The sequence below is a fragment of the Eptatretus burgeri genome, chromosome 7, assembly GCF_056783735.1.
Source record: "Eptatretus burgeri isolate ZD-2024b chromosome 7, Ebu_testis_v1, whole genome shotgun sequence".
Lineage (NCBI taxonomy): Eukaryota > Metazoa > Chordata > Myxini > Myxiniformes > Myxinidae > Eptatretus > Eptatretus burgeri.
This window is the reverse complement of record NC_140967.1, coordinates 77155537-77168274: the sequence shown is the minus strand read 5'-3', so window position 1 is coordinate 77168274 and position 12738 is coordinate 77155537. Positions and strand designations below refer to the sequence as shown.

At 51.9% G+C, this 12738-nt stretch overlaps 1 protein-coding gene across 1 annotated transcript in view; it reads left to right on the top strand.

Annotated features, from left to right (window-relative positions):
- TSNAX (translin associated factor X) overlaps nt 1-12738 on the top strand; it is a 74901-nt gene that overhangs the window by 39 nt on the left and 62124 nt on the right. The window contains exons 2-3 of the mRNA XM_085890347.1: nt 2824-2859; nt 2971-3078. Of these exons, the coding sequence (XP_085746473.1) occupies nt 2824-2859; nt 2971-3078 (144 nt within the window). The remainder of the gene's footprint in view (nt 1-2823; nt 2860-2970; nt 3079-12738) is intronic.

Genomic DNA, 12738 nt, shown 5'->3' with positions numbered 1-12738 from the left:
TTGACATTATCGTTGGATTTGTTGCTTTACAAAAAAAGAAGAAGCAGAAACCGCTTCAGGACTTGCTCATGTCGTTGATGTTTGTGCGCCGTGCTTAACGAATTTAAATCATTCATTCTCTTTGCCGTTTTATTCCTTCATTCATTCCTTTCTTTACTTGTGCAAAGCTGAACATCTTCAAAATATTAACACACGCGGAGTTTCGTTCCACAAGGACGGCTCAGTTTGCTTGCCTGAAGTGATTTCTCCATCTTAACTGGATCACCGTCACAAAGTACCTCAGAGGCAGAGGACTGGGAAGCGGCTTAACACGTGATCCCAAGATTGAAGACGGGAGATAAGCTCGAATGAGCTAAGATCCTCGTCCTCTTAATGATGACGTTATAAAAACGAATATGACGTCATTGTGATGTATCAGGTTTGCGATAAATTATCTGTGCTAATGCCCGGCTTGATTCCCGCAAACAAAATTCAAACAGCTTGCCTAGTTTCGGAGATAATGGTATAGGCGATTTCCATTAGCGGCGATATTATGACGTCAACTTTTTTTCTCGGAAGAATTTCCAAAATCGGAGATGGTTACTGCCTGCGCGTGGGCTTTCTGCATATACATGGCAAGTTTCACGAAGATCCGATGAAAACTCTGGGTTGTGAAACAAAAAATGTCAAAAAATAGGAATGACGTCATAAAAATTGATATGACGTCATAGTGATGTATCATATGTGCGTTAATTCATCTCTGCTAATGCCCTGTTCGATTCTCGCAAACAGAATTCAAAACGCTTGCCTAGTTTCGGAGATAATTTTTTAGGCGATTTCCATTAGCGGAGATATTTTGACGTCATAACTTTTTTTTCTGGGAGGAATTTTCAAAATCGTAGATGGTTACTGTCTGCGCAGGGTATTTTTACATATATACGCCAAGTTTCAGGAAGTTTCGATGAAAACTGTAGGCTGTGAAACAAAAAAGTCCACAAGAACAACAACGTGAGTGAGACTTGGAGATCCTCCATGAGAATCTAAAAACAACAGTGAAAACCGTGGAACCGTTGATCAGGGACCTGATTGTTGAGCATCGTTGTTTAATCAGACTCGGTGGTTGTCATGGGTCTCGGAGGTCTGCGCTTGGGAACAAACAACCATAAGTTGGTAACCATTGTGCAGGCTTGATGGGTCCGAGATGAATGGCCCTCCTCTTGCGTTGAAGTTCTTTGCAAGGAAACCCCATTTTATTATTATTATACGTCATAATAGGAAGTTGCCTGGTCTTCCATGGGAGCAAAGCAGAGCATGACTCCAGACTGTTTCTAAATGACCAAGATATGCCTAGAGACACTGATATCTTATTTGATATTCGGGAAATGCATCGTTTGTGATGGAAGCAGCGGCATATGAAATGGTTTGCAGGTTTGTGAGCAAGACAGGAAGGACAGAAGAAAGAGAAGAGGGGTCATGGGGGATTTAACATAAATCTGCACTGAACGGAAGCTACCAGGCCACAAGAGAAACGGTGCACATGGGAAGGCAATATGAATGCGAGGGGCGGCGGTGGAAGGAGTAAGGGGAGGGGTGTGGGTGGGAGGAGCCTGGGGAGGTACCCGGCATTGCCTAGCAACGCAGGGTACCTTTACGAGCTCGTATTCGATATCGGAACACTCACTGTTTCATTGTATCAATAAGATTGTCCAAAAGATCACAGCAATTGGTTCGCGGGTGCCAGCAGTGACCACTATTTTCGTTGTCTCTGTCTGTCTGTCTGTTTGTGACTCTCTCCAGAACATAGCTCCGTGACTTTTGATGCGATCTTGATGAAACTTGGACACAAGCTAGATATCATGGTCTGGTTGTCTCTTTGTATGAGGGGCGTCCCACGCCCCTTGTTGGTAGAGTAACACCCACTTGAACTTTTTTTTTCTCAAATTTCATTTCCTAGAAGCTGTGTGTAATGTCTATAAGTACAGCGTATAAAAAATCCGATTTGATTTGGTCAATTTTGACGGAAGAGATAGGTTTTTTTTACTGTAGGGCTTCCTCAAAAGCTTCCACTTTGATGGAAATTTCATTTTTTTTATTCAAGACTGGAATCCAACTTTTGTGTTTATGTGTTTCTATAACTACCAATTTTGTGGCAATTTAAAGCTTCCACAAGCTGGATCTAACTTTCAATTAACTACCACTTTGGTGGAAATTCCTAATTTCAGGCTTTTCAGGCCCAATTTCAGGATTTCAGGCTTTATATTACTAAACACTGTAAAAAGTGACGCCAATTCAGGCTGTTCTGGAATTTCAGGTTCTAGGTTCCAGGAACCCAGAATCAGGTTCAAAAAACAAATAAGTTCAGAAAATCAGGAGTCCAAAACAGCCTTATTGAAGAAAACACGCGAAGTGGCGTGTGAGATTGAAAGCGTGTAAAAATTGTGTGGTGTCACGGTGAAGTTCTTCGATCCAGAAACATGTGCAACCAACGGCAACTCAATTATACCTATCGTGGCATTGTTCAATAATGCCCACGAACCATCGTCGCCTCCCAGCTTGTACTTTTTTGTTAAATCAACTCTGGTACTTTGAAGTGTAGGAAATAAATGTGCGTGCGGTTTTATAGGTTCATTTCAGAAGTTCATTGCAATTATAAACTTAACAAAGTAAGTGTTGAAGAAAATGTCAACCCATGATCTGTTTACCCACCCATAGGGTGGTTATAGAATGTGAATTTGAAGTGGAATTTGACTTCCTTGCACGTCTGTATCATCTATAACTCAATCGATGTATCCACAGCTATACAAGTATTTCACGTGGCAAGAACTCCTTCACAGCGATAACTAGAACGGCACTCGGGAGAGCGCACACTTATATTGCTGTGTAAGATTATTTCGATAAATATTGAGTCGAGCATCAACTTTTGGTTCTGTACTTCCATTTACTGAAGGTGGAAATGTCAAATTTTGCATTGGTTCTCTGTCATGTTTGCAGCCGGAAGTTTCTGGAAACGCAAAGGTGAAGAGTTTCACAGCAGGCCAAGGCAAATAAATGTGGACGAGGCTGCTATTGCTGCATCTCCCATCATCCAGGCCTTTGAAGGTTGACCACAGTTGTGATATATATATATATTTTTTTTTTTCTGTAGAATATATTGTTACGGTTGTGGAAATTTGCAATACACCATAAAGGGTCCTCAGGTGAGATATATCGGTAAGTTCATGTGAAGTTAGCCCACACCTGTTGTTTAGAGGGAATATGTGTGATTCATCCGGGCTGCGACGCTTTGAGTAAGTCATTTTTCTTTCTCTATTGTTATTTTCGACCATTAAGCCGCCAACAACGCAAACAGCCACTACCTTTACCTTCACAACTCCATCCCGCAAACATCGCTTCACCGCCATTCCCAAACGACGCCCACCAACCACCAAACCACCACCGCAAACCCCCCACCACCTTCGCCTATCTCCTTCTACAACCATCAACCACACCACCAGTCAACACCAAACGTCATGATGTCCAAGGCCCGTTCGGCAATTGGTGCCGAACGCATCGAGCCGCGAGCGCGAATGGCGGCCTTTCGGAGTGAGAAATTCGGATCAGGGAGGCTTCACGCCCCCTTTTTCTCCGTTCAATGGGCGAGTGTCGGGCGGTATGGCCCGCCTCCAAGCGCGATGAACGTGGATTCTTTACGAGAGGAATTCGGATTAAAAAAGGCTCACGCACCTTTTTTCCGCACCAATGGCTGAACAGAGGGTGGCGTGGCCCCGCCTCCAATCGCGTTTTGATCCTGAAATTTGCAGATAGGCTCCTCCTGCGGCCTATAAAGACGCGAGCATAAGGCGACTCACGTGGTTCAGTTCAATGCGGGTCGGGTTCGCGCGGTTGAGTTGGAGTTCGGTTGAGTTCAGTTCAGTGCGGTTCAGTTGCAGGCGGCTGGATGAGTTCAAGTTCGAGTCAAGTGAAGACGGCGGTCGGCAACGAGGTTGCGGTGTGGGGGTCGCTCGTCTCGTCGCGGGGTCCAAGCCAGCCAGCCATTCCCCTCTCTCTGAGCATCAACAATTCCCCCCCCCCATCCGCGCTGAGATAGTGCCGGGGGGCCCCGTTCCTCCCCCACACTAAACGTGGTGCCAACAAAACTGCTCACGCGAAGCACGCCGGAGAGGGCTCGACAACCACGCCAGGGGCACGGAGTCGGGGCGCAACTGCGCGAACATTGTGGCTTGCCCGCCATCGCGTCACGAGGACGCGGGTAAGACCTTCTCGGTCTCGTGAACCTGGCCGCTTCTCCAGGATCCACGTACATTTGGTCCACCGACCTGTCTGCCTAGTTGCCTGTGAGGGTGGCTTTCTTTTCTTTTGGGTTGAATGCATGCTGTGGCGCCATGTCCAACAAGTAGAACTGCCTAAGTGTCTGTGCCTGTACATTGCCTTATTCGGTGTTAACTCTTTCCTTGCATTTTGTTTAGACTGTATGGCTGTATATACGTGCTTCCGTGTGTCCGTATTAAAGTGCATTGTGTGAACTGTTTTCCCGTTTTGCTTCGTCTTTTCCTTGTATTAAATCTCCATCTTGCATCACGTAAGGCATTGATAGTGGGTTTAAAACGCCCGGTAAATAATCCTAACCGTCGAGGTCGACGATAACTCCGCTTGGTTATCTCTGCAGCACGGAACGAACCGCTTAAGCGATTCGTGTCCGAAGTCGACCTGCGGCGAGGTACGATCGCCCGGTCGACCACTCGCGCAGGTACTTAGGTAGGTCGAATTTGGCGAGCAACCCTATCCTGCGCGGGTGGGCAATTGGCACGATCGTGGTGAGGTTGAACCCCCACCCGTGACTTGCTCCGGGCAGTAGTTCCCGGAGGGTCACGACTGAATTGTCCGTTCCGGTGGGCGAGGTGGCCGCTTTTGGCTACACGCGGTCGATCGCACGCCGGCGGGCGCGAATTCGCAACAATATATATATATATATATATATATATATATATATATATATATATATATATATATATATATATATATATATATATATATATATACATTGTTGCGGATTCGCGCCCGCCGGCGTGCGAGCGGCCACGTAACTCGAATCGCGGCACGTAGCCCACCGGACGGACAATCCCGTCGTGACCCTCTCGGACTAACACCGGGAACTAGTCACGGGTGGGCCTTTCGGCCTCACCACGATCGTGCCAATCGGCCCCCCGCGTGGGATTGGGTTGCTCGCCAAATTCGACCTACCTAAGTACCCACACGGAAGGTAGACCGGGCGATCGCACCTCGCCGCAGGTCGACTTCGGACACGGGCCACTTTAAGCGACCCGTTCCGTACTATCGGGATAACCGAGCGGTGTTATCGTCAACCTCGACAGTTCGATTAATTATTGGGCGTTTTTAGCCCACGACCAACCCTTTACGTGAAGTAAGATGGAGATTCAATTAGAGAAAAGACGAAGCGAAATGGGAGAAACAGTTCAACATAAAGCACATTTATTCCGCGGCAAACGGAAAGCACACATATACAATCACAACAATTATGCACCAAAAGCAAATGTAACAAAAGAAGAAACACAACAATTATGCACCAAAAGCAAATGTAAAAGTAGAAGAAGCACAACAATTCTGCACAAAAAGCAAATGTAACAATGCAGATCTACTACCGACTACCGAGCACACGGCAACACTTATACAGTTTTACTTCACAGACGGCGCCGACAACACATATACTCAAAGCAAAAGAAAAAGGGACCACCCTCAACGATGAGGGGGGCAGACGGGCCTGGGGCCGAGACCGCGTCGAGCCTACCCGTCTGGTGATGAGCCGCAAAATGGCGGTGGCGCCCCGACTCCGCGGGCCTTCGCTGGCACTGCCTGGAATGGGGTGGGAACGGGGCCCCCTTCTCACACTATCTCAGCGCGGGGGGGAAACAGGAGAGGGTTGTTGATGCTCGGGGGAATGAGGATATCTCGCTGGCTTGGGTCCCGCGACGAGCGACTCCACCGCGACCTCGGTCGCGTTACCGGCCTCCCCTCTCCGCAGCTCCCCGACTCTGACACGAGCGCCCTCTCGACTGCCTTCGCCGCCGCCACAACTCTCCAACTCTCCCACTCTCCACTCTTCTCAACTCCGTCCAACTGCGATTCAGAAACTCTTTTCCTCTCCCGATTCAGAAACTCCCTCAACAACTGCCTTTTCGGCGAGCGAACGCGGCCCTTTATAGCCCCCGGGGCTTCGCTCCTTCACCTTCGACCCTTCACCTCTGGCTGGCTCCCCATTGGACAGAGGAAAAGTGGGTGTGAATGATTCTCGATCCGATTTCTCGGAAAGGCTGGTGTTTTGCACCCGCTGCTCGGTGCGCGCCCTGTACGAGTCCAGGATCGGTGCCCACAAGCGGCGCGGGAATGGCGGTGATGCGATGGTTGCGAGAGCGAGATGTGACGGCAAGGGTCGTGGCTGTTGTTGTGAAGCGGCGTTGCGGTTGGTGGTTGTTGTGTGATGGCTGTTGAGACGTGGTTGGTGGTGGTTGTGGTGGTAGTAATGGCGGCTGGTCCAAAATAAAGATAGTAAAAGAAAAACGGCTATCTAAAAGGGTCGCAGCCCGAATGAATGACATTTATTCCCTCTAAACAACGGGTTTGGGCCTAACTACAAATATACTTACAGAGATATCTCACCTACGGGACCTGAATGGTGGTTTGCGAATTTCGTCAACCACAACACTACCCCCTCCCCTTTTTACAGACTCGTCCCGAGTCGTCAAATTTTCGTGTGCCATCATGTGTAGTTTTCCCCTAGTACATTTTACCTACGGATCCCTGAGTGTGACATTCATGGTATTCGTGTCCCCAAAATAAATAACCTGAGGACTGAGTAACTACCTAAACAAACCCACTCACACGGACGACTTAAATAAAATTGCCGGCGCTAGGACAGACATGCCGGGGGCGCACTCATATTTACAGTACATCTTAACCTTAACTTACAAATTTTACACTAAACCATGGCCCAGGATCAATGGTCTCTGCAAAAAGAAAGCAGTTTGCAGGGAGCCAGGCTGCTCGCATGCAGTCTCTTACTCAAACAATGCAGGTGACAGGGAACGTGGCCGGCTGCTCACACGCAGTCCAAGGCCTTCCCTTTTGAACTGAACGCAGTGAACCACAACGGTGCATGGGCTGCACAAATGCAGTCTCCGTGCCAGCTCAAGTGGCACACGCAATGAGCACAACGGATGGATGGACGCAAACACGGTGCACGGGCCGCCACTGCAGGCCCGTGTTGTAGCTGCCTACAGGGCAGTTCTCGCAGCTTGCAAACTGTTGCTTTCTGATCCTGGCGCACATGGCAATGAACAGGGGGGGCAAAGCAAAAATTGAACGGGGCTGGTGAACATGGGCAGTGAGCATGGCATGGCAAAGGTGATCAGGCAAACACAGCCTGCAGAACAAGGCCGCTGCAGGCAAACACAGCCGGCAGATGAACTGGCCGGCACAGGCCTTGCAGAAAACAGTGGCAGACGATCCGGCCGGTACAGGCCTTGCAGCACAGCAGCTGCAGACGATCCAGCCGGCACAGGCCTTGCAGCAAAACAACAGCCGCCGATGAAGCTGGCCAGCCTTCGCCGTTCAGTGGAGGTTGGTGGAGGGAGCACGGTGGTGCTGGCCACTCGGAAGGTGGGCTCGGACCTACTCTACGGTCTCCCTCCCAACCTATCGCCTTTGTCTGTCACTGTCTATACCCACTCCCTTAATTTGTCAAACCCCAATTTAGCCCCAACTTATTTTTTTATTTTTTATTGTTTTTATGTTTTTACTTCCCCACTATAAATCGTCCCCTAACCCACCTGTACTGTCCTTGTTCGGCTAACCTGTCCTGTCACCTAGCCTACTCCCAACCCCTACGTTCCCTTCCCGGAGGGGAATAAGGGAGAGCTAGCGTCCTGTGTCGAGGCCCAACGAAGCCTCAGGATGGCCTCCCCAGACTTCAGCGATCTATAACCACAGTGGGTCCAGCGGCCCACAACGAGAGCAAGGGGATGGATGGTGCGGAGGGGTACACTTCCTATCTACCCTAACCATTTAACTGTTAAACTACCCCGGGGCTTTCAACAAGCGCCTCGCGCTTAAACTATTGGTTCTAACAACCCAGATTCCCATCGCCCGTGTTTGTGTCCTCACAATTTCGGGCCTCGCCCCCCAATTTTCTCTCCGTGCCCTCACACGGTCTCATGGCTGGGACGCGTGGCTCCCCTTGGCAGGCACGATCCTCTGCCGAATCTCCCGCTATGGCACCCCCGGGCACTACACTGCCTCCGAGCCTACCAGCTCCCTAAACACCGGGGAGTGCCCCCCATGGCACCTCCCCTGAAATGCACACGTGGCAGGCTGGCTTCCCAGGCCCCTTTCCGAGGGTCACCCGTGCCCACAACACTGCCCACGCGGCTAATGGCGCCCCGGGCCCCCGCACCAAGCAGGCGCACCCGTGCCCACTATGCTATCCCGGCCCCCCATGGGCCCTTGGCCTACCATGGCCGACTAGCCTGGTGCCCGGGGTACCCACTCAGCGATACTCACCTTTCGCAGCCACGCTCCCAGCCCGTCAACAGGGCTCCTGCACCCCTCCAAACGGGTTTCGAGCCTACACTCCCACCAACAACAAAACAACCTCCATTTTTCAATTTGACTAACCCCCTAACTCACTTTATACTGACCCCGGGGTCCCTTGGGCGGGAGTCACTCCTCCCCCCAATCACTCATCACACCATGCATTCCCCATTCGCTCCATACACACAGACCCGCTGGTCTCACTCACTCACCAAGCACATGCACTCACCTCACAACTCTTCAGCACACACACCGCTGAACTCCGCCATCCTTCTAACTACCTCCCCTAACTAACTCGTGCTCCCACATCGTCCCTTAAACTATAGCACGTTCCATTTAACCTATGTAGCTAAGCTACGTCCCCACTACACATCCAAAGTCTGTCTCTGTCTCCAAATCTATTCCAAAAATTATTCCCCAACCTAAATCTCATCTAAATCCCTCTACCTAATCCATTCCACGGACTCCATGAGGACTTACCCCTGCCCCATGAAGTCGGTCTAGCTAAGCTAACCCTTCCCCCTAACTAGTTTCCATCCGGTGCCCTGGTAAGGGGGTCTTCCACCCCTTGCCCGGGAATCCTGTGCACCCGAAAGTGAGGCTTGCTTTTTTTTTTTTTTCACATGCGCAGCACCAGCGCGGCAACTCACAGCTCGCGCACTTTGCACCTGCCCGTGACGTCATGCAGCTGCACGTGTACCTCGTCCCTCCTTGGACGGTACCATCCGGCAGGGATACCCCTCCTGCCGGATTCCAACCCCACGTGCAGCCATGACGTCACCGTGCGCATAAAAAAAAAACACAAGCCCCACGTCTCGAGGGGTTCCCCACGCGAACACATGTGCTTTGCCCGTTGGAGCTTAACACACACGCCCGCGTGAAGAACCCATCCGGTCCAAATCCGTAATCCTGCCTAAACTTTGTCCGTCCGCGGGATCGGCAAATCCACCGCTGGCGTTTCCGGACCGGGACTTCACTCTCGCAAGCGAGCACGTGGGGGCCTCGTGCGTTGCACAGCACGGACCTCGCGCTCGCTGCTGGGTGAACCCGGCACGGTCCCCGAAACAGCTGCAGCCGCTACTCGGCTTTTGTCCCTCACATGTCGCTGTCGTCGTCTCCATTCCACCCACGCACACCTGCGTGTTACGACGCTAACACTCCATTCCATTAAACTCACACCCGGAGACGCGGCTGCATGTTCACACATGCCGACCGACATCTCCCTCACATACAGCGACCTTGCACACGCTGTCTCTCTCACACTCACGGTCTCCCTTGCACTCGGCCGTTCACTCACGCATGCCACCTCCTTCGCACACGTGGCTCCACTCACTCGTGGTGCTCCATTCATACTGGCCGTTTCACTCACACACGCGGGGGCACTCGCTCGCGGTGCCTCACTCATACACCGTGCCTCACTCACACATGCGGGAGCACTCATCCGCGGTGCCTCACTCATGCATCGTGCCTCACTCACACACGCGGGGGCACTCAACCGCGGTGTTTCACTCACACACGGCGCGCTGGGAAGCATGCCCTTCTGCACACTTACCACCACACCACTCACACACGGGGTCGCTTCCACACACGGGGTCTTTGTTACCCACTCGGTCGCTCTCACACACGCCCTTGCACCCACGCTATGCGTGCGTTGCAGCACGCATTTCACCACACTCGTGAACACACACCTCGACACCACACACACCGGGACAACCACACTGGGGATTCGTGTCCCCACAAGGGTCTCCGGGGCCTCTATATCCCCCAAACTCTCCGTGCACCTGTTCGCAGCACTCCTCCTCTCAACCTCGCAAAGCACGACTGAACTCACCTGGTCGTGACTCGCCTCAAGGGGGAATACTCCCTCCCCTCGTTCCTGGAGGAGGCCATCCAACTGCTCGCACCGGGTCTCTACCCAGTCCGCGAGCTCACCCCCATTATCCTCCACTACCTCCGTGTGTGTGTGTGCGTCACTTACCCTGTCTTCATCGTGTAGTCTTCCCTCTATCGTTCCCATCTCCCGTGTCTCTGCCAACTCAGTCACCTCTTCACCCTTTACCTCCCTTGTCTCAACTATTATTTCCGTCTCTTCCCTTGTTATCTCCCTCGTGCACGTCTCCGTCACCCCAATTAGTTTTTCCCTCTCGGTTACCGTCACTTTTTCCGTCACGACCCTCGCCCAACACGTCCCCCGAATTACTTTGTCACCCGCCTCCACCGCGGGCCTGACAGCCGTTGCACACCCTCCCAGCTCGTTCGCTCACACACGTGGAGTCGCCATTTTAAGCTCCCCGGTTACTGCCTTCATGCCCGCCTGCAGGCTTCGGCCCATGTTCTGCGTCTCACCCCGCAGCTCTTTCATTTCTTCCTTCATGTTTGTTTCCATTTCGTTAATTTGCTTGTTCATGCTTTTTATTTCGTTTGTGTTTGTATCCATCTTTTCGTTCATGCCTTTTATTTCGTTTTTCATTTCATTTGTGTTTGTATCCATTTTCGTTTTCACTTCGTGCATTTGCTTGTTCATGTTCGCATTCATCTTCGCTGTCATTGCCGCCAGCATGGCGCATAGCTGGGCCATGTCGGGTGCGCTTGGGTGAGCCGATTCGGCAAGGATCGGGGGGTTTTGGTGGAGAGGGGGAGGGGAGGTGTCATATACCGCGGCCGCCGCCGCACCTATTTCGGGCTCTGGGTTCAGTTGGGGGAGTTCGTGTTCCTGCACAACCAACATTTCCTGCACGGGGTTTTCATCCTGGACCATGGATCCTACATTACTACACATATACATTTCTAATACCCCCGGCTCCCGCTCGCCTTGAGACGCCATCTTATTTCTCGTAAAGGGTTAATTTGAATCGCTCGTAATTTGGAGGGAATCGGGGGTCGCTCCTCTCACCCCTGGACCGATTCCCGTGAATTTAGCTGGAGACAGGAGAGCCCGTTTTCCCGCTCTCCGACACCAGTGCCGCGAGGAGGGGGATGGGTTTGTATCCCACTCCTGACACCAGTGTTGCGGATTCGCGCCCGCCGGCGTGCGAGCGGCCACGTAACTCGAATCGCGGCACGTCGCCCACCGGACGGACAATCCCGTCGTGACCCTCTCGGACTAACGCCGGGAACTAGTCACGGGTGGGCCTTGCCGCCTCACCACGATCGTGCCAATCGGCCCCCCGCGTGGGATAGGGTTGCTCGCCAAATTCGACCTACCTAAGTACCCACACGGAGGGTAGACCGGGCGATCGCACCTCGCCGCAGGTCGACTTCGGACACGGGCCACTTTAAGCAACCCGTTCCGTACTATCGGGATAACCGAGCGGTGTTATCGTCAACCTCGACGGTTCGATTAATTATTGGGCGTTTTTAGCCCACGACCAACCCTTTACGTGAAGTAAGATGGAGATTCAATTAGAGAAAAGACGAAGCGAAACGGGAGAAACAGTTCAACATAAAGCACATTTATTCCGCAGCAAACGGAAAGCACACATATACAATCACAACAATTATGCACCAAAAGCAAATGTAAAAGTAGAAGAAGCACAACAATTCTGCACAAAAAGCAAATGTAACAATGCAGATCTACTACAGACTACCGAGCACACGGCAACACTTATACAGTTTTACTTCACAGACGGCGCCGACAACACATATACTCAAAGCAAAAGAAAAAGGGACCACCCTCAACGATGAGGGGGGCAGACGGGCCTGGGGCCGAGACCGCGTCGAGCCTACCCGTCTGGTGATGAGCCGCAAAATGGCGGTGGCGCCCCGACTCCGCGGGCCTCGCTGGCACTGCCTGGAATGGGGTGGGAACGGGGCCCCCTTCTCACACTATCTCAGCGCGGGGGGAAACAGGAGGGGGTTGTTGATGCTCGGGGGAATGAGGATATCTCGCTGGCTTGGGTCCCGCGACGAGCGACTCCACCGCGACCTCGGTTGCGTTACCGGCCTCCCCTCTCCGCAGCTCCCCGACTCTGACACGAGCGCCCTCTCGACTGCCTTCGCCGCCGCCACAACTCTCCAACTCTCCCACTCTCCACTCTTCTCAACTCCGTCCAACTGCGATTCAGAAACTCTTTTCCTCTCCCGATTCAGAAACTCCCTCAACAACTGCCTTTTCGGCGAGCGAACGCGGCCCTTTATAGCCCCCGGGGCTTCGCT